General features: G+C 53.7%; 1 protein-coding gene across 1 annotated transcript; it reads right to left on the reverse strand.

The window, feature by feature from the left end:
• Positions 1-462: 462 nt before the first annotated feature.
• CASP9 (caspase 9) lies at positions 463-21,669 on the reverse strand. Its single transcript, XM_075550937.1, has 9 exons — positions 21,332-21,669; positions 17,358-17,682; positions 13,069-13,100; positions 11,042-11,218; positions 10,493-10,582; positions 9,192-9,339; positions 3,182-3,361; positions 2,658-2,767; positions 463-1,127 (listed from the first exon to the last, which is right to left on the reverse strand). Exons 1-9 carry the CDS (start codon positions 21,461-21,463, stop codon positions 1,038-1,040), a joined length of 1,284 nt encoding a protein of 427 aa, XP_075407052.1. The 5' UTR covers positions 21,464-21,669; the 3' UTR covers positions 463-1,037.
• Between the last annotated feature and the right edge of the window lie 596 nt (positions 21,670-22,265).

Here is a 22,265-nt window from a genome sequence, read left to right on the forward strand (position 1 = left end):
GTGCTCGAAAGGGATTTCAATGGCTGTGACCTCTCCAGATTTCACTGTAAGAGCTGAGGTGTCCCATAGGGTTCTCTTGGCTGTAACCTTTACAGAAGCAGACTGCCAGGCCTTTCTTCCGCAGTGCCACAGGGTGAGTGAAAAACAACCTTTAGTTTAATAACTGAGGGCAAATCGTATGCACTACCCAGGAACTTCACCCTAATATCTTAAAAGCAAGAAATAAGCTGGGGTCAAGATGGACTGAAGTCCCAGGGTGACTCCGGTTCTAGCCGTGTTTCTCCATTGGTTTCCCTGTTGGATAAGTGACTTATCTCCCCGCCACAGGATTTATGCCCCAGCACGGAGTGGGGACCAGATGAAATAACGCTAGGGGGAATGGACTGAAAAGGTAGGCGCCACCTTTGAAAGGAAGATGAATTTTTGCAAAACAAAGAGAGAAAATGAACAAGAGAGAGTCCATACTGGCCCGTGAGATTTATTTTGGAAGACTCCCCAAGCCCAGGGAAAATGAGCAATGTTTAAAACATCACCGAGAAGTCACAGATCAGAGCTGTCCCCACTCTGGCAGGCAGCACCACCACGCCTGCTGCCCCGACAGGCACTGGCCAGAAACTCCCATCTCTCCGCGGCTCTCCAGTGGGGCGATTGTGCACCCCTACCCAGGGGATGCTTGGGGGTGTCTGGAGACATTCTGGTTGCCATGACTTGGGGACGCGCTGCTGGCAGCTAGGGGGGCGGAGGAGGCTGCTGAGGCAGCCCTCTGTGGACAGCCTCCCACTGCCCCGGGAGCATCGGTCCTCAAGGCCCACAGCGCTGAAGAAGCCTGCTGTGGAGAAGGCGCTCGGGCCACAGGTCGGTCACGGGCCCCAGGAGCTGGCCACGTGTGACAGGCCCACGTGGCGTCCGTGCACCCACGGCTCGTCCGTCCTTCAAGTCCATCTCGAAGCCTGTCTGCCCACAGACGTGGGGCCGTGCAGGCCTGGAGCAGGACGGGTGGGGATGAAAAGAAGGCAGCGTACGGGGCCCACGCCTCATTACGTTTTAAAGAAGAGTTTTTTCCGGAGGAAATTAAAACAGCCCGGCATCTGCTTGTACATCCCTTTCTCGGAAACAGTGTTGGCCACCTGTGAAGATACAGTACACGGGGTTCTGTGGGCGACCCGGACACTGAGAGACTGATACTGCCCGGTCTCCTGTGCGTGAGATAAGCCAGCCATGGGGGCTTCAATACAGTCCTGGGGAAATGCCATTCTCTCTCCATTACCTCTGTGACCTCTGTGAAGCCCCCTCGGGTAGAAACCAAAGGTCACTGGTGGTTCCCGTGACCTCTGTGAAGCCCCCTCGGGTAGAAACCAAAGGTCACTGGTGGTTCCTGGGGGTAGGAAGGAGCCCTGGTAGGGGAGTGAGTTCAGCGTTGGGCTGTTGACTGCCAGGTCAGTGGTTCAAATCCACCAGCTCCTCTGTGGGAGAAAGATGAGGCTGCCTGCCCTCCTCAGGGTTGATCTCCTTGGGAGCCAGGATAGCCTCGAGGGCAGTGGTTTGCAGAGGACAGGGGAGTCTAGAGCTGGGGCAGGGACTGGGAGGCGGGGACTCTAAAGAGAGTGACCAGGACCAGGGCAGAGAGACGTCTGAAGACCAGCATCGCTCTCTCCTTGTAAGCCTGTGGGTTGTGCTGGCGGATGTGTCATTCTTAAACAAAGGTCTTAGCATGTTTCCATTCTGGAGAAAGAAGGGGGAACGGCCAAGATGACAGACAGCCTCCTGCCATTTAGAGATCACCTTAGGCAAAAATTTTTAAATCTCAAAATTTCGTACAGCTACACTGAAAATGGTCAAAAAGTCAAAAATGTATGTTAAATAGATGGCTTTTTTTTACCACCACCACCCCCTCCAATAAATTTCAAATCCTGCTGGAAGTGAAGTATGGAGCAGAGAGCAGGGTCAGGCGCAGAAGCCAGGTCTAGCCCAGACGGGCCCCTCCCCACCCCTGTGGCCCCAGCTACCTAAGGGTCATAGCCCAGGACCAGGCGAGGGGCAGGCACCCCTGGGGCTGCACCCACTGCCCCGAGCTGTTCTCCTCTTCTGCTCGGCTCAGCGATACACAGAACAGCCACCTCCCTCAGGAGATTGGGTGGTCCCTGTCCTCCACCCTCTCCCGTGACATGAGCTACCTCAGCAGCACAGGAGGGACCCCCAGGCAAGGATGAGGTTCTGCACCTCTGCCTGGAGTGGGGTGTTGACTGGAGGGAGGCTCCGTCAGAGCCTTCTGCAAAGGACAGTACCAACGGAAACCTGGTTCTTAGAGATCGCGAGCTGAGGATTACAGGGTGGGGTAAAGGGTGGGGGGGCAGCCTCATGGCTGGCCTGCCTGCCTGGGGGGATATGGTTGGCCACAGCCACCCCATCAGCCTAGGGCTTTGGAGGAGCCCTCAGGGAATAGCCATCCTGGGGACCCCCAAAGGGCAAATGTCACCCTGTAGGCAGTGTGTCTCAGCTCCCTGACAAGCCACGGGGAAGCCGCAACTGGGAATGCTCCTGCCAGCTGGCATGTGGACTTGGTGCTGCCTCAGTCAGGCCAGCACCCTCCTCCCCAGCCTGAGGAGGACACCCCGCTCCCAGCACGCACCCCCCTCCTGCAGGCAGGCCGGCCTCACCCTGACCAGGAGGGTCTGAAGATCCTCGGAGTCCGCCCACTGCTCAAAGACGCTGTCCAGGGTCTCGATGTACCAGGAGCCGCACTTGGTGTCCCTCCAGGAGACGAAGCCTTAGCAAGGGGATGGGTGGGCCTGGTGAGTGGGCCGGGGCCCGAGAGTCACCAGCTCCCTGAGTCTGACCCACCTCTGGATGGTGGCACAGTCTCATGCCTCTGTCATCCTGTTACCCTCAGAGCCACCTGCTGACGCGCTGGGGAGGGTTCCCATCTTCCCAACCAGGAAGCCAAGGCTCAGACAGTCAGGTAGCTCCCTGACAGGCCTGGCACCTTACCACCACCTAGCGTGACCCCAGGACAACCTGAGGGGCCACTACCTTCCCATCTGAAGAGGAGGCGGCATGGCGGCTGTGGCAGAATGAAGACCAAAGCGCACGCCTCCTTCCCTTGGTCCTCCGCGGGGGGTGGGAAGGGGCTACTCTTCTTTCCCACCATGGCTGCTTTGGGGCAAGTGAGAGGACCACTCACGTGGGAAGGTGGAGTAGGACACAAAGATGTCACTGGGTGTCGGTAAGCTGGCCACAGCGTCCGGCTGGTCCGAGCTCCCCAGGTCTTCCGGGAAGGGGGCGGCATCAGACTCGACGTTGCTGTCCGAGGCCCTGCCATCCGGGGACACAGAGCCCACCTCGAACCCAAGGTCTTTCTTCACTGCAAGGGGTGGAAACAAAGCAGCAGCTCATCACCAAAACCCAGCCTTAGTTCCTCTCCTTGCTGCCCGTCCCTGCCTGAGCCAGCAGGGCTGCTTCTGAGCAGAGCGGGCAGGATCAGCCTCCTTCTTTCTACGATCCCCGTGACCCGTGGGTGATGGCTGGAACGGTATCCCCCAAAGAGATGTGTGGAAGGGCTGACCTCCATGCCTGCAAAGGGGACCCAGTTCAGACACAGCTCTGGAAGGTGTCATCTTTCAGCGTAAGGTGACAGCGGAGCGGGGTGGGCCCTAACCCAATCACAGAGGGGTTCACTTAAAGCACAGCCCACCCCTGAGCCCTGGCTGGTAGGGGGGGAGGAGGAAAAGGAGGGCGCAGATGTTTTCCAAACACTGTGTACACTGCGGCCCACTGGATATCTGTAGTATAGACGGGCCCCTGGTGGCGCTGTGGAGTAAGCACGGGCGCCCCGCGCAGCCTCACAAACACTATGCAGGGTCACTATGCGTCCACTCAATGGCATGGGTCCTCATAGAGAAAGAACAGATAAGAGAGGTCTAGGAGGAAGCACAGCAGGTCTTTTACTGAAGGAGCCTTGGTGGCATGGTGGTTACACATTGGGCTGCTGGCCTAAGGTCAGTAGTTCGAAACCACCAGCCGCTACGCAGAAGAAAGATGAGGCTTCCTACTCTGGTTCAGAGTGACAGTCTCGGGAACCCACAGGGGCAGTTCTGCCCTGTTCAATAGGGTCGCTCTGCATCAGCATCGACTCTCTCTCAGCATTGTGGGTATTTTATAGGCCCCTGAATGCTCTTGTTTGTTTTTTAATGAGCAGGAACTGCCTTTGATCTCTGCAGTTTACCCATCACTTAGTAGTTAGTTGTTATTTTAACCACATTTATGTGGTTCCTCCTCCCCACCACTGGCAGACCTCAACATAAGGATGAAAGCAAATTTAAACAAAGCTACGGGCTTGCCCGCTGTGCTGGCCTCCCAGTCCTTACTCCCTCTGCTCTCAGAGGGTCAGGCACCTGCTGCTGGCAAGACCACTGTGCCTCTCCCAGTTACAGCTGCCCCAGGATTTCCCATGGTGACTGCAGAGCCCCCTCTGAAATCATGGTTAATGACACGATGCTGACGCACATGTGCACGCACACAGCACCCCAGGGGGGCAGAGCTCCAACGCCCAGGGGAGAGAAAGGGGCTTCCACTTCAGGGGCTAAAAGCCCAAAACCAAAAACACCCACCTTCAATTCACACTGAGATTTGCATGAGAAAGATGCATAGGACAGTCCTGTCTGTGGCAAAAATGCAGGGAGGCACGTGTCCAGTGCCACTGTGGCCCAAAGTGAAGAGGGGCCCCTGGGGACACGATGGTGAGACGCTCAGCTGCTAGCTGAAAGGGCGGTGGTTCGAACCCACCCAGTCGCTCTGCAGAACAAAGCCCTGCAGTCTGCTTCCAGGAGGATGCCAGCCTGCCAGGCAGCTCGGCTCTGCCCCGTGGGCTCGACCCTCACAGCAGCAGCAGCAGCATCCCCTCCGTGGCAGCTACGGGAGGCAAGCTCCTAGGTCATGGTGCCATCCCTGTTTCGCCTGGAATAGGTGGCTTCTGCCCTCCGGGGCTGTGGCTCTCAGGAGTATTACTTTTGCCTTGGCTGCAAAGCCAAGTATGTAAGCCCTTGCCTGACGCGTTTGGGGCATCAAATTTACTCTCGCTTTCTTCTTGCCTCGATTTCTTTTGTCTCGTTCTACAGCATCGCTTAGAGCAGTGGTTCCCAACCTGTGGGTCGCCACCCCTTCGGGGGTCAAACGACCCTTTCACAGGGGTCGGCCGATTCATAACATGAGCAAAATGTCAGTGATGCAGTAGCAATGAAAATACTTGCATGGTTGGGGGGTCACCAGCACAGGAGGAACTGTATGAAAGGGCGGCGGCATTTAGAGGCTTGAGAACCACTGGCTTAGAGCTCTTCTTGTGGTTAACTCAGTTGAGCCCTCGACTTAGGATGATCCCTCCTCATGATCAGTCGAGGATTGGACCATTGTGCTCCCCGGGAAAGGTTTCCACGGTCTCAGGGGGTGGAAGCAGCTCTCCAGGTCTTTCTTCCTGGTCTGTCTCAGTCTAGAAATTCCACTGAACTCTGGTCCAGCATCCATCATAGCAGCACACAGGCCTGCGGGACGACAGGCATGAGGCGTCCTGCCAGGGCTCAACTCGGTCTCCTGCTTCTAATTCCTAAACGACCTCAAATGCTATTCCAGAATCAAAAGGCACCGTCAGGATGCCAAACAATGACACAAAACCTCGAGTAATAGGACCCGCAGAGATGTTTGTACCTCTGGCCCAATAATTCTACTCCTGGCAACATATCCTAAGGAGGTAATCCAATTGAGGCCAAAAGCTCTGTGCATATAATGACATTTGTGGCCGTGGGAGCCAAAAATTGGATCTCCCTGAAGTGGCTAACATGAGGGAAAGGTTCAACTGCATCACCGCAGTGCATTATCGTAAGGCCACCTGAAGCTGTGATTACACCGGCCGTGGATGGAGATGTGAAGAAACACTGAGCAGCCATGTGAGGTACGAGAAGCAGGAAATCTGCCATGGGCCGGGGCCAAATGAGATGCCTGTTAAGTCCCCAGGATGCCAGAGGACCACCTGCCCACCACCACCACCGCTGCCGCCACCGGCCCCTTTTTATTAAGCTGCCATGCTTTGTCTTTTTCATTTCAGAAGCCAAACGCCCTCAAAGCAGGGGCAGCTCTGGACAATGGCAGGTCAGGGCAGGACAGGACAGGACTCTCATCACCCACGTGGCCACAGGGCCAGCAGGTTCTATGTGTGTCCAGATGTACTAGCTTGGCTGGTGTTTAACCACACTGACGGCCCTTGCCGACTGCCACCCTTTAGAGCTCGGCAAAGTGAGAAACTTGGCCATCTCCACACCACCCCAAAGACAACCAGGACCTGGGTGCCCTGTGACCGGTCTCCTAGGAGAACAACAGGGTCTATGGAAAGAGAGCGGCTGAGAGCTTCAGTACAAACGAGGCAGGGGCGGGAGTGGTCCTAAGCCAGGCAAGGCTCCTGAGGGAAGGCTTCCTGGGAAGGGGACCATGAGCCAGGCCCCAAGCAGGGGCCGGGGTGGCTGTCCCCATGGGAAGAATGGCAGGGGTTGGACAGGTCCAGGCCAGGACCTTGGTGGGAAACATCAAGGACAGAGGGAGGTCACAGTCGTGCTCCGGAGCATGCAGGTCCGTCAGAAGGGACAGAAGCTGTCCTGGGTCTCCCTCCATACCGCCACCACCTGCTGCCATCGGGTGGACTGCAGCGCACGGTGAGCCCACCACGCGTGTCAGTGTAGAACTGTGCTCTGCAGTGTCTTCACGGGCTGGGTTTTCAGAAGCAAATCACCAAGCCTTCTTTCTGAGGTGCTTATTTCTGGGTGGACTTGACCCTTCCACCTTTCAGGGACCAGCCAGCATGTTTCCTGTGTAGACCACCCAGACTCTCCCGTAACAGCAATCGTTGTGGCAGTGCCATCTGGTCGGCAGTGACGTGTAAGACAGAGGGGAACTGCCCGGCAGGGTGTCTCAGCTTCACAAAAGCAGCCGCCAGGTCTTGTCTCCTACTGACCCAACCTGGTCAGCATCGGAGTGCAGGGCCACTGTGCCCCCTGGATGCCCAGCAGTGGGCATTTGTCCACTTTCTTGCAACAAACATGCATGCAGGCACCTGCCTCCATCTGCCCCCACTGCCTCCCCTGGTGGCACCAGGGTCCTCAGATCTGTGAAAGCTTGCCGGTCTGAGAGCCTTCGCAACTCATAGCTTCTACAGCTGCTCTCCTGGTCAATTCTAGAATCTGCCTCGGGTGTCTGAGAATGACTCAAAGTGGGCATGGGAGGGGGACCCTGGGGTGCGAGTGTGGTATTGCTGCCTGGGCAGCCTGAGGCAGGGGCAAGGCATGCCAAAGCAGCGGCTAAGGAGACAGGGGAGACAGTGGAAGTAAGGAACCCTCTGGGGGGAAAGGAAGCTGGGGAAACAGGCAAGAGGGGCTATGGGAAAAGATGTTTTTAAAGGATAACAGTGAACTTAGAAACAGCTACACCAGCAGCACCTAAATCCGGGCCCACCTTCGGAGACATGTAAACAGCAGGACAATAGGACGCCTGCTGACCGAGAAGGTGGACCAGCGGCCTTTCTCGGCTCCTGTTTCAGTGGCACCACCATGTGGCAGCAGTGTGACACCAGCGTTTACACACAGCAGGTCAGTTACACACCAGCCAGGGCAAAGCAGGGACACCGCGAGTCTGCCACTGGGTCCCTCCCGACTCACAGGGACCCCGCAGCACAGGCTGGGACTGCCTGGTGGGTTTCGGAAGCTGCAAATCCTTGTGGGAGCGAGAAGCCGCACCATCTTCCTGTAGCGGAGCTGGTGGGTTTGAACTGCCGGCCTTTCGATTAGCAGCCCAGCCCGCAAAGGTGGAATCCCCATCCCTGTTCTCCAGCTTTCGAACCTTGCCGTTCCTCAGGAGTCTCTAACTTGGGAGGGGAGTGGGGGAAGACCTAGTCTCAGGTCCCGGGCCCAGTTTTCAACTCATAGGTGTCCCGTATGACAGAGTAGACTGACCCACTGCCCACCAGAGTCTTGGAGCCTGTCGTCTTTATTGTTATAGGAAGACAGGTCGCCAGGCCTTCCTCCATCATAGGCCAGCCACTTTACCACTGTGCCACCTGGGCCCCGCCAGGGGGTGGAAGAGGAGGGACGCCTAAACAGTTTCAGTTTCCCTCCCAGATATTTCAATATGGCTCCACTTCTAATTCAAAGAAGAGAGAAGCCCTTCCTTCCCAGGAGCTTTGCACTGGGCTGGGTCCCCGGCGGTAGAGCAGACAGGCCAGGGCCCTCTGCCACAGTGAGGCCGTGACAATGGGTGTTCTCAGTGCCAGGAGGAAGCGCAATGACAGACCTGGGGGCAGCCCTACTCAGTTCTCCCCACCCTCTGGAAGAAGGCACGGAGGGGCAGGTGCCAGCAGGTACTGAGGATGCCCGGGCCGAGGGGGCTTAACCCACTGCCATCAAGTGGGTTCCAACTCAGAGTGACCCGACAGGATACAGTCTCACTGCCCCTCGGGGTTTCTGAGATGGTCACCTTCTCAACGCAGCAAAGAGAGAATGGAGACGCTTTGAGTTTCCTTGCCATCATTCTCCAGTCCCCCTCAAATTAGACCCTCAGGAAAGGGGAGGCTTTCACTGAGCCGGAAGGATTTAAGTCCTGGCCTGTGGATTCCCTGAGCCCAGGTCCTGGGGGGCTGAGGGGGCCTGAAGGGATGTTCCTTCTCCTTCTCTCACCTCTCTGTTTGGCCGAGTATCTGGAGTTGAGTTTGTTAAACGAGCCCACGATGCTACTGCCCCCAGAGACAGAAGACGGAAACCCAAAGCCAAACCAGCTGCTGCCAGGGCAGTTCTAACATGCTGCGATGCCGCCCAAGGGTCTCAGAGAAGCACCGGGAGCCCAAGACGTTTCAGGGGCTGGTACGCTCAGAGGGAGTCTCCAGCCCTTTCTTCTTCGGCACCTCTGGATGGACGCAAACTGCCGGCCGTTCAGGGAATGGCCAGCACAACAGCTCGTGACACCACCCAGGATCTCAGAAGTCGACCCTCCTCGGAGAAGTGGGCGAGGCTGCTCTAGCTACATTGAGGGGCGGCCATCCGACCAATAGTGACTCCCCTGGGGACCCTCTGATGGCCTAGTGGCCTGGTGAGGGCTGAGAAGGGCTGGGGAGAGAGGGCGGCAGGGCTGGCCCTCGGGGAGGCAGGCTGGGGGCTGCTTACCTCCACCACAGGCCTGGATGAAGAAGAGCTTGGGCTTCCCTCCCAAGCTGGGGCAACAGGCCCCATTGAAGAAGTTCACGATTTTCTCCACAGGCACGGCACAGCCGTCCGTGCCATACACGGCCCCCGGGAACTGGAGGTGACTAGACTGGAAGATCAAGAACCCCGGTTATGAAACCAAGAAGCTGGAGCAGGAATTCAACAGCCTTCTGGGACTTGATTGGTTCCCAGAGGACAAGCCTTCAAAAAGTCTCAAAGTGCCCTGGTTAACATCCATTCCAGGAGTCTTAAGCTCAAGTGCCTCCAGATGCCAGGTGGCCTCCCAGTGAGACACGGAGGTAGAGTGGAGCTGGTGACCTGGACCGTGCCTGCTGGCTCCCTCGGCATCCATGGGCCTCCAGGTGGTCCGGGCCCACAGCCTTGCAATCACCTGTGAACTTCTAAGAAATGTCCCCACCGAGTTCCTGGAAGTAGAGACTAGCAATCTGGGCTCTCCAGAGCCCTGCAGGCACCGCACGTACAGCAGGCCTGAGAACCCTGCTCTCCATCACTTCGTCTTACACTGCAACGTGCGTGAGAGTCACCGAGATCTCGGGGAAGAGATGCTCCCCAGTCAGCAGGCCCAGGGTGGGGACCTGTGTAGGGGCTGCACTGTGGGAGGGGAGCCAGCCAAGCTACAGGCCAGAGGCTGTGAGGAGGTCAGCCTGCTGAGGCCATCCTTCTCTGTGGTTTTGGTTTTGTTTTGTTTTTTCACAAGTCTCGGATTTTGTGTGAAATGGGCCAGCTGTGAAGAGACTGTGCAGAGCAGGAGGGTAGGGGGTGGTACAGGACCCCGTTTGTGACTTCTGCTCTGCCCATGTCCCTCAACTTGAGAGAGGAGGACACTGGGGCCCAGGAAAAGGTAGGGGCTTGGCCACAATACCTAACTTACTAGGGGCCAGTCCAGAGAGAGCCCAGTGTCCAAACTGGCACCTAAGCCAAGGGCGGGAGTGAGGCCCTGAGGCTGGGACAGATGCTGAGAGGAGCGCTGGGCTGCCCTGGCTCTGGGCAGACAAGAGCTCTGTGAGCCAAGTCTGTGGGTCTCCCTTTCCCAGAGGGCTTCTCTAAGGACCTCCACCCCACCCAGGAAGGAGCATCAATTCCTCCTCGAGGCCCAGACAGGCTGCCAGAGCCACATCAGGGCTGGTGGGCAGGCCCACACCCTTCCCCACAAAGATACAGAGGGGGAGGCGGGCAAGGGTTCAGCACCGCTTCTCAGCTCCCTCACTCTGTGCCCACCCGCGGGGCAGAGGCCGGCCTACCTCACAGCCGTGGGAGAGGATAACCACCACACAGCAGTTCAGTGCGCTGTGGTCCCGCTGTGCCAGCGCCTCCAAGACCTGGAGCATGACCTGCGAGAGAAGGGTGCAGTCCAGCCAGAGGGCTGAGGAATCAGGTACCCATTCTGGGCCTGGCCTGACGTCTGCCTGGGCAGGGCACTATCTGCTCCCAGGGGCCACATGCTAGAGTCATGAGAGTCACGGTGGTCATGCTGTGCATGCCTGGGGAATGAACATGCTGCACTACACTAGGGTACCAGTCCCCTTCACCCTCACAACCACCCTATGGAGATGGGGATGGTTACTGTTCTCCAGACAGGGAGACTGAGGCACAGAGCAGTCACCCAGAAAATAACGGAGGGAATCAGTCCTGTTTGACGTCTATTAAGTTTGAACTGCTGGACACACGGCTTCCCATAGCCTTACAGTCAGTCCCAAGAGGTCATCTTGGGGCACCAGCTTGCCTTTGGGGTCCCTCAAGGACACTTCCCTGTGCAGACCCTCACCCCTCCCCATGGGTGGTGACCGTACCTGGGCAGGGAGGTCACACTTCACCTCCACCGTGAAATGCAGCTTGCAGAAACGTCGCTGCAGCTTCTCACAGTCGATGTTGGAGCCATCGCGGCGGGGGTGCCCCGACTTGGAGCTGAAGTTCACGTTGTTGATAATGAGGCAGTAGCCACAAGGGTCGGCGTCCAGCACATATGCCTGTTCAAATACAGGGACCCGTGTGGGCCAGGACCTCACAGCATGCCTCTGAAGACAAGGCAGCCCCCCAGGTGTTACGTGGGTGGTTGAGGATCTGCAGAGGCGGGGCAGACGGTGGTGGTGCTACCTCCCGCTGCAGGAGGGGCAGGGTCTGCACCAGCACCCAAGGGCAGAAGAGAGCAGGGCACAAGGCAGGTTGGTGTCAGTACCTCTCTGTGTCCCCTCCTCCACTCTGCCCCAAATATGTGTTGGAATCCTACCCCTCACACCTGTGAGTGTGATCCTGTTTGGAAACTGCTTTTCTTTATGTTAAGGCCACGTCAGTATAAGGTGTGTCCTAAAACTCACTGTTTCTGAGTTACAGCAAAGCCTGCAAAAGCCAGGCGGAACTTGTGTAAGGTGGAACCTGCCAGAGAAGGAAAGTGCACTGGGGGGAGGGGGTGTGTGTGACTGGGTGTGGGTTTCCCCAGAGACAAGGAAGAACAAAGTGGGGAGGAAGGTGAAGCCAGGGCAAGACCACCAGGAAGTGAGGATGGGCAGGGCCACAGGACCTGAAAGGAACAAGGATCTCCCCCAGAGCCCAGAGAGAGCCTTCAACTGGGGTTTGTAGTCTCTATGCTTGGAGATAGGAGCCCTGGTAGCATAGTGGTTACACATTGGACTGCCAACCACAAGGTGAGCAGTTTGAAACCACCAGCTGCTTCTTGGGAGAAAGTGGCTTTCTACTCCTGAAAAGAGTGACAGTCTCAGAAACCCACAGAGGCAGTTCTATCCCATCCTGGAGGGTTGCTGTGAGTCAGAACTGACTCCATAGCAGTGACTTTTTTTTTAAGCTAGGAAATAATAGTCTGTCCTTTAAAGCCACCCCTTGTGACATTTCTGTCACAGCCAAGCTGGCACACTCACACACTCAGACATGGTGTGACTTCCCAACCGCTAAACTTCACACATGGAGCCCCCACCTCACGTCTCACTGTGGGAGCTGGTAACTTAGAAATCCAACACCCATCACATTCACCCCCCCTCCCCCACAAACAGGCCAGTGTCACAACCCGGGGTGTACCTGGGAAGGATGTCAAATGACTCCTGGCCAGGCCCACCCTCGGGTGGCAGGGACACCCTCGGGCCCCCGCCCCGGGCACACTGACGCTGATGCACAGCAGAACCGAATGGCACCCCGTCCTGCGTGAGGGTGGGTCTGCTTGAATTGATCTTGCAGGGGCTGCGTCAGTCTGTCTCCCTGAGGGTGTCTCCCACTGATAGACTCCTGTGGATGCGTCCAAAGGCAGGTCAGAGGTCGTGCTCTCCTGGCTTCTAATGCTGGTTCTATCTCTTCTCAGGATGACTTGCTCCTTCTTCTGAGCATCTATGCTACACGAGTATTCGTTCTTCTGGGCAGGCGACGGGCGAGTCCATGCTCTTGGCCCAAAGCAGGGTTCAAACACACCAAATCTTGTCTCTTCTTTTTTCACTCACCACAACATACGCATGTGTGGATGCATTTGTCACAGTTCTGTCTCCCATGGCCTCCTGGCGGCGCCATATGAGTTTGAAACACACGTGTCTGCACACCGTGTAGCTCCAGCTTGGGACTCGGGGCAGGCACACGGGTGTCACCCAGTACATACTGGGGAACGACAGTGACTGAGTTTGGGGTGGATGACATACCCCATTCTGAGCCCACTGGTAAGATATGACCACTTGCCTTTACCCCTGATGAGGAAAGAGCAGGTGCAGAGGCTATGGGAGACCTAGTCTGAACCTGTCTCTGCCCGGGCTGGGCAGGGAAGGAGCTGGGGATAGAGAGCCCAAAGCCAGAGCAACTGGCCCCAAATGACATGACGACTCACCAAATCCGCATTTCTTCCCCATCTCGGAGCACCTGGGGAGAGGAAGAAATGGGGGAACCATGAGTGGCAGGGTCCAGCCGGCGGGGGCAGGAGAGATGCTGGGAGGAGAGCTCCAAGAGAAGCGAAGGGGGGGGGGGCGGGAGCCCGCAGCCCTGCGAGTGGGGGTCACACGTGGCCCAGGCCCCCGTGAAGAAGTACCTGGTGGTTTCTAATGAAGTTAAGAGGACAGTAGTCTAGTGGGAACCTGGGTGGCATAGTGGTTACATGTTGGGCTGCTAACCACAAGGTCAGCAGTTCAAAACCACCAACCACTCCATAGGAGAGATCGAGTTTCAGAAACCCACAGGGGCAGTTCTACCCTGACCTATGGGGTCGCTATGAGTCAGAACCAATTTGATGGCAGTGAGGGGAGTGGAGTAAGGTGGAAGAAGTCTCAGTCCACATGGAGGGAAAACAAGATTTGACTCCTAGCCCCTGCACCTCATGCTCAGCACCACCCTACCTGTGGAGGGGGGCTGTATGTCCCTGTGATGCTGAACAGGCTTCTGCAGAGCTTCCGGACTAAGACGGACTAGGACAGACTAGGAAGAAAGGACTGGCAATCTACTTCTAAAATCAAGGGGAACTCTGGGTCTGTTAACAGCCTGATCTGCACCTGAGCATGGAGACAGTGGAGGACTGGGCAGCAGTTCCTACATTGAGCATGGAGTCACTGTGAGTCACTGTCATTGCCGCTAAGAGCAATAACATGAAGCACGCACCTGCCATCTGACTGACAGTCCACCCCCCTGTGTATAATCAAGAGAAATGAATGCATATGGCACAACGAAAACCCGGCTCTGAATGTTCACGGTATGAGCCTTACTCACAGTGCCCCACACGGGAAGCAGCCCAGACATCCATCACCAAGTGGATGTATAAGCAAAGTGTGCTCTGGCCCTACAACGGGAAAAAAACACGGCCTGAAAGAGAACCAGCTGCTGATATAGACAAAGACGTGGACAGTCTCAAAAGTATGCTGAGATTAAAGAAAAGGAAGAAATCGGACACAGACGAGTATGGACAAGGAGCAGAAGGGCAGGTGCTCCTTGTCTGCCCAAGCCCTGGGGCCCAGCACACAGTAGGCCCTCAGGAAATATTCTGTTTAAAAAACTAAACACCTGAGGCCCTTGATGTATGTCAATGGAGCAGTCTGAAGGCAGAGCCCTGCCTCCATCTCACAGTCAGTGCTGCCTTTTCTAACCACCATTTCTGAAACCTTTGTGCTGACCTAACTATATATCCTGAAATAAAAATGAACCCACTGTCATCGAATATATCCTTAATAAAAATGAATCCCCTGCTAGCGAGTCAATTCCAACTCATAGCAACCCTATCCATGGTTTTGGAAGCTGTAAATCTTCATGGGAGCAGATAACCTCATCTTTCTCCCCCAGAGCGCCTCGTGGTTTAGAACCAAAGACCTTGGGGTCATCAGTCTAATGCTTACCCGACAGTGCCACTAGGGTTCCTTCACTGTATACCACATACCCCAGAAGGGGCAGTTTCTTCTCTTTGGTCTGGCAGGTACAGTATATACCACAATGTATTTGACGGGGATGGTGGGGGGTGAGGGGTAGGGGTGTCCTTCCACTCTAGTCAAACAGAAGCCGACAGCTTATGCCAGAACGGTCATGATGCATAGCACTATCAATACGATGGGCCCCCAGGAACGGCATGACTGAGAAATCAATTTTCATAGCAGGTTATCTGGAACAGCTGTCCTGCCATTGTCCTGTGGCCAACCTGTCATACACTGAAGAGTCCACATGCTTGCTATTGTGTACCCATAAGAAATCCTTTCGTCTGATGAGGGAAACAAATGTACAAAAGTGCTTGACGCAATGGAGGTGTGTGTGGATTGTGATGAGAGTTGTACGAGGCCCCAATAAAATGATTTAATTATTAAAATTTTAACAATAAATAAAATATAAACCAAAGGATCAGAAAAGAAAAAAACAGAAAGAAATCCTTTAGTCAAATATAGGGATATAATCCACCCACCCCACGCTAAGTCCCTGCTCTTAGATATCCCTAATAGTCTTTAACCAGTCATGACTTTGTAACTTTAGTTCTTGACTGGACTAAAATAAACCTCTTACTTTTGCTTTACTTTTGCTTTTCCATGGTGTGTTTTCACCCTGGGGCATTCTCCAGAACCAGTGAAGACGGTCATTTCTCCTTCAATGCCAAAAGGAGTTTCCTGTGCAATGAGCAAGAGCTCAGCTGGCCACGGGGCGTGTCCTTGTCCAATGATGCCACCAACAGACGCTGACCCTTGCCAGGAATTAATATCCCACCAGTTTAAAGTCACACCGGAAAAGCAAGCACACCCAGGTCTTAAATTAGAAATGGCTTTACCTGGGCTCCTAGGACGTTTGCTCCTTTCTGAAATTCCACTGTCGCCGACCCAAATCCAAACCCCTCTCACAGCAACTCTGCAGGGCAGGGTAGAACTGCCCCTGGGGCTTTCAGAGATGTAACTTTTAACGGGAGTAGGAAGTCTCGTCTTTCTCCTGCGGGGCAGCTGATGGTTTCAAACTGCTGACCTTATGGTTAGCACAAAGATGCACAAAGCAAATGGCTGCTCTCAAGCAGTTCCTGAGGTGTAAACTAAGCCTACCCCCTAACCACCACCACCACCCCCACCCGGCACAGGGTGGATCAAGTGATACACACACTTCCCATGATCCTACTGCTATCGATATTTACCCTTCAGATGTCAGTTCCTACTGGGAATAACCGTTCACAACAAACAGGAAGCAAAAATGCCTCAAAAAAGAACAGGAAGGAGGGGCGGGTCTGCCCAGACCACAAGGAAGCAAACTAAGATGGAAAGAGAGAGATAGAGAACCACATCCTGGCCCACCAAGCCCTGCATACGACATACCCGCTCAGGGCAGCCAATGCCCAGAGAGGATTGTAGGGCCAGCCCCACCAGGAGACACGAAGTCCCCTCACTGACCCATAGTGTCACGGGGGACAGCACTGGAGACACAGTGCGGGAATTGTGCCAGGTTGGGGCCTCTCTCTCTCTCAGACACACACACACACACACACACACACACACACACCGGGTAGAAAACACAAAGAGAGAGCAACAGAACAGCAAGGGGAACAAAGCAACGAAGTTCCCAAGGAATCCCGAAAATAAGACTTCGGAGTCAGGGGAACATGGCTTGGCACCTCATCAGGCTGGATTGGAAAACAGTCACAAGCGTCAGCAGACAGACCTGGAACTACTTACAGGCCTTCCCCCCACCAACCACACCCCACGTCTATCTATGTACGATAAGCAGGGTAAACAATCCCGAGGAGGAAATAAGGAAACTGATGGTTCTGGGGGACATGGGAGAGGAGGTGGGGAGAGGAAGGAGGCAGCCAACAACCCCAGGGACAAAGGAACAACAAGTGATCTAAAATCGATGGCAAGGAGGCCATAGAACGCCTGGTGGGGTTTGATCAAGTGCAATGTAGTGAGGAGTTATTACTGAGAGTCGAATGAAGGTCAAACACGATAATGGGACAGGAGGAAATTAAAAGGAAATAGAGGAAAGAACTAGGAGGCAAAGGACATTTATAGAGGTATAAATATAGGCATGTATATATGTAAATATATTTATATAATGATAAGGATATAGGTCTATGTATACATATTTATATGTTAAGTATTAAGGTAGCAGACTGACATTGGGCCTCTACTCAAGTCCTCCCTCAACACAAGAACACTTTGTTCTAATAACCCGGCATTCTGTGATGCTCACTTTCCCGACACGATTGTTGAAGACAAAATGGGTGCATGAGCAAATGTGGTGAAGGGGACACTGTACCCCACCAGAAAGACAAGAAGACGGACTGAGATAAGTTATGTAAAGCACTGCAGATGGTACTCAGAGGGGTCAACAGTGGACATTTTAAAAATTTAAATCTTGATACAGGTGGAATCCACCTTCCTGTTCCTGGTGTAGACTAGTGGTCACTACCCATCCAGACCCAAGGGCAAATCCCGAACAATTAACCTGATCTTGAAACCATGATCAAAACCTAGGACATCCAAAGCAGGCTGTTCAGAGGAAGGACCAGCAAACGTACAACTCCTGATGGCAACCAGCAAATTCTACCCAACCCTTATGAACTCAAAAAGATGGCATCGACATGAAGAGCTAGCTCTCAGGCTACCTAATGGTATCAGTGGCCATTCCCCAATGGCCACTCATCACGCCCACTCGCCAACCACTCTGGATACTCACTGGTATCACGTCCACAGCCCACATCCACTGGCCTGGGAACCACTGGTAGGTGCCCCAAGGCAGTCCTCGAGGGATCCTGCTTTATTTGGTGGATCCTCTGCTCATCTGGGTTGAGGGGTATGGGTCCAAGCCCAGCATCCAGGGATCTGCTGGCTTCCGGATCTTGATTTGCTGCTTGACGGCTTGTGCTCAGCAATGAAGCCAGCCTATCCTGGCCTGTGTCTCGTAAGCAGGAGATGAACAAAGGCAGAGCCTGGCTCCCACGAGTCTCTAGATCTGTGATCAGCTGTCTGGCTTGATCCCGCCGAGATCCAGAGCCTGCCCGCTGGTTGGAAAGAAAGATATAGCACCAATTACCCGAGAGGGCAGGGGTAGCTGAGAGGCAGAAGTCGCCCTTTTCTCTGCCAGAGGCCAGGTTTGATTCCTGGCCACTGCATCCCTTCTCTACAATGCACCGGTCACCTCTGTCTGTCAATGGAGAACTGTGGGTTGCTAAGATGCTGAACGGTCTCAATAGAGCTTTCAGACTCAAACTAGGAAGGAAAACCTGATGATCTTCTTCTAAAAATCAACCAATTAAAAACTCTACGGATCACAAAGTCTGATCCAGAACGGACCACGGGGATGACTCCGAACCAGGCTGTGTGGTGTTCTGCTGTGCACGGGATCGCCAGGAGCCAGGGGCTGACTCTCCAGCAGCGGTTCTCAACCTATGGGTCGCGACCCCTTTGGGGGATGAACGACCCTTTCACAGGGGTCACCGGATTCATAACTAGCAAAATCAGTTAGGAAGCAGCAACAAAAATAATTTTATGGTTGTGGGGTCCCCACCACATGAGGAAATGTATTAAAGGGTGGCGGCATTAGGAAGGCTGAGAACCACTGCTCTACGGGAAGTAACAACGGTAACAATTACCCAAGCAACTTATGGTGTTTCTCACTTCCTGCCCTCATTTTCTTTCTGATAAAAGACAAAGACAAACATCTCAGGCAGTGGTTAGACTCTAAGTGCCTTAGACTCTAAGGCACTCAGGCACACAGCCAAGTATGGAAACCTCGTCTGTGCCATTGGCCAATCTTGGATTGCTCAGTCAACACTGGCATCTTAGAGACATCGGAGTTTTTCTGCGCAAGATGTTTTTAAGCCGCTGAAGAGTCAGGATGTCATTCTGAGGACGAAGATGTACCTGACCCAAGCCACAATATTTTCAATCGCCTCATATGTACTTCAAAGTTGGACAAAGAAGAATCAATGAATTATAGTGTGGGTGACGAATATTGAAAGTATCGTGGAATGTATCAAAAGAACAAATAAATCTTTCATGGAAGAAATACAGTCACACAGTTCCTTGGAAGTAAGGATGGCAAGCCTTAGTCTCAATACTTTGTTAGCAGGAGAGACCAGTCCCTGGAGGACACCATGCTTGCTTGGTAAGCAGAGGGGCAGCAAAAAAGAGATTGAATGATGAGATAAATTGGCAGAGTGGCTGCAATAATGGGCTCAAAATTAATTGTGAGGATGGCGCAGGACCAGGGCGGGGGGGGGGCGTGTAGTGGAGGTGTTCCGTTCTGCTGTACACAGGGTTGCTATTGGCTAGAACCAACTCAAAGGCACGTAGCAAGAAGAACTGCATTAGGAAAATCTGTTACATGGACCTTTTGACAGTATGAAAGAGCAAAGACATCCCTCACACTTCCTGTGCCCTCCTACCTCACAGGTAAAAGACATGAATAGACATGAGTATGCTTTTAAAGAAAACTTCACATGCTCAGCATTCTTTCTACCTCCCACTTCCTGCCTTCAAGATCCCTACTCTCCAGGACATCTACAATCAAGATCCCTACTCTCCAGGACATCTACAATCTAACAGCATCTCTTACAATGTCTACAATACTACTGCTGTCCCCTGTATATAATTTCATGTCAACTTGAAGATATGAAAAAGTGTAGAGGTGGTATTCAAGCTGTCAAGCAGATCACGACCTGAGGGGGACTCCTGGTAGGCATGGCCTTCTCATAAGGAGGGCCCTGGGATTTATAGAGGTCCAAATACAGGCACATACATAAGTAAATATATTTATATATGAGGAGGGGGAAATAGACCTATGTGCATATATTTATAGGCTTAGTATTAAGGTAGCACATGGACTTTGGGCCTCTACTCAAGTACTCCCTCAATGCAAGAACACTTTGTTCTATTAAACTGGCATTCCATAATGCTCACCTTCTGACAAGATCGCTGAAGACAAAGCAGGTGCATAAGCAAATGTGGTGAAGAAAGCTAATGGTGCCTGGGTATCAAAAGATATAGCGTCTGGGGTCTTAAAGGCTTGAAGATAAACAAGCGACCATCTAGCTGAGAAGCAACAAAGTCCACATGGAAGAAGCACACCAGCCTGTGTGATCATGAGGTCCCAAAGGGATAAGGTAATCAAAGAACAAAAAAATCATATTATTGTGAATGAGGGGGAGTGTGGAGTGGAAACTCAAAGCCCATCTGTATGCAACTAGACATCCCCTTACAGAACGGTCAAGGGGAGGAGATGAGCCAGTCAGGGTGCAGTTTAGCACCAATGAAACACAACTTTCCCCTAGTTCTTTAATGTTCTCCCCACTACCATGACGCCAATTCTACCTTACAAATCTGGCTAGGCCAGAGGATGTACACTGGCACAGATAGGAACTGGAAACACAGGGAATCCATGACAGATAAACCCCTCAGGACCAATAATAAGAGTAGAGATACCAGGAGAGAAAGGGAAAGATAGGGGAGAAAGGGGGAACCAATCATAATGATCTACATATAACCCCCTGGGGGGTGGACAACAGAAAAGTGGGTGAAAGGAGACATCAGACAGTGTAAGACATGACAAAATAATAATAATTTATAAATTATCAAAGGTTCATGAGGGAGGGCGTGGGAGGGAGGGGGAAAATGAGGAACTGATACCAAAGGCTTAAATAGAAAGAAAATGTTTTGAGAATGATGATGGCAACAAATGTACAAATGTGCTTGACACAATGGATATATGTATGGATTGTGATAAGAGTTGTACAAGCCCCAAATAAAATGATTTTTTTAAAGAAAGAAAATACCTAGGTATATATCTAACCAGGGACAAGAAAGATGTATGCAATGAAAACTATAAAACTGCTAAGAGGTAAAAGAAGACTTTAATAAAAGGAAAGATGATCTTGTTTTTGTTTTGTTTTTTTAAAAAGGAGGGCTCTGAGACCTCCCCTTCTCACTCTGCCTTCACCACCACCACCACCACCACCACCCCCCACTAGCTGACCCTGGCAGCCCTGCGATGCTTCCACTGCCATTGGATCTACATGACTTTGCACCCACCGGCCTGTGATGTTTCTACACTCTGCATCATTGCATAAGGCTGCGTGAGTCTGAAGGGGGACTTCTGGACTAGTATTGGACTTAAGGACTTGAGCTGGACTGGGTTGGGATGTTTTATTGATGCACGATTATTTGTCGATACAAAACTCCTTCTTACACATATAGGAGTGGCTCTGGATTTGTTTCTCTAATCAACCCAGCGTAGCAGATCCCCATCTCACAGCTGAGGCTCAAAAAAGATTAAGTGATTTGTCCAAGGACACACTGTCAGAGAGTCTGGTGCCAAAGTGGGTGCGCTGAAGACCCTCCTTTCTGGCAAGAAGCACAACTTCCACAGCAGCTAGACAGGGAACACGGATGGGGCCAGACAAGAAAAACTTTAGCCAACATTCAAAGAGGTGTTTGCAATGGTTCGGTTCTAGTGGGTTCCATGGCGTTAAGGATAATAGGTTCCCACACATCTGAGGATGGATCGGTCCTGGGCGGCCTGGAAGGAGGAGGGGAGTGTGGGAACGTGGGTCCCCCAACCTAGCCCGACCACTAAGTGCTAAGGAAGCGGGAAGGCGGAGCGGAACGCGGGGATGGGGAGGGTGAGAACACAGCAGGTGGGGTGCGACGCACCTGGATGTCCTCGATCATGTCGGCCGTGAAGAGCCCGCGGCTGAGCAGCGCGTCCCAGAGCTCGGTCACCAGCAGCTCTCGGACCAGCTGCAGCCTGAGCCGCCGAAGAAGCAGTCGGTCCACTTCGTCCATGGCGGGCGGAACGCAGGGACGCCAAGCGCCTTTGCAGCTTCCGGGCCTGGCCTCCGCACCCCGCCCCGCCTCAGGACCCGCCCTCCACGGTGCCAAGTCCACAGGAACAATTCAGAGCCGCCCGCTTCACCCTACGGCGACCCGGCCTCCCACAGCGGGTCCAGTTTCCCCGAGGACCCGCCCCTGGGCACCATCCCGCCCAGGACCTAGCCCTACGGCCCCGCCCACTCCCGGGCCCGCCCCTGTCACCGCCCCCTGCCCTGAGTACCGCCCCGCCCCTAGGCTCCACCCCTTTCCCTCCGGCACAGACCTTCCCTAGGAGCCGCCTCCTCACTGCCACTCCTCTCTAGGGCCCGCCCCAAGTACCGCCCCCGCCTCCCAGCCCCGCTCGCCCAGGCCAGGACGCACCGTGGAGGTGCGTGGCACCGCTTCTCAGAGCGCCGCGGACCCCATGCCAGGTTCACAAGGACTCCACCTTCACAAATAGTCCTGCATCACGCTACTTATTGGAAGGACATATGGGGAGCCCCTCCTCAGCATTCAGCTGAAGCCTCTGCCTCCCAATACTCAGGTGCTCACATTTGGCCTCTGTTCACTGTTCCAAAAATGCAAGCCATCAGCTTACAAAGCCCACCCTAAAACCGCCTCCATACACATTCCTCCCGACCACCCTCAAAAAAAAATCAAACTTACTTAATCAACATTGAGTTGTTTCTGACTCATAGTGACTATGTCAGTTAACATAATCTGGTGTCAATTTGAGACAATATATTAAGAGTGAAGGGGTGGAGTTTAGCCTGTC

This window comes from Tenrec ecaudatus, chromosome 1, assembly GCF_050624435.1.
Source record: "Tenrec ecaudatus isolate mTenEca1 chromosome 1, mTenEca1.hap1, whole genome shotgun sequence".
Classification (NCBI taxonomy): Eukaryota; Metazoa; Chordata; class Mammalia; order Afrosoricida; family Tenrecidae; genus Tenrec; species Tenrec ecaudatus.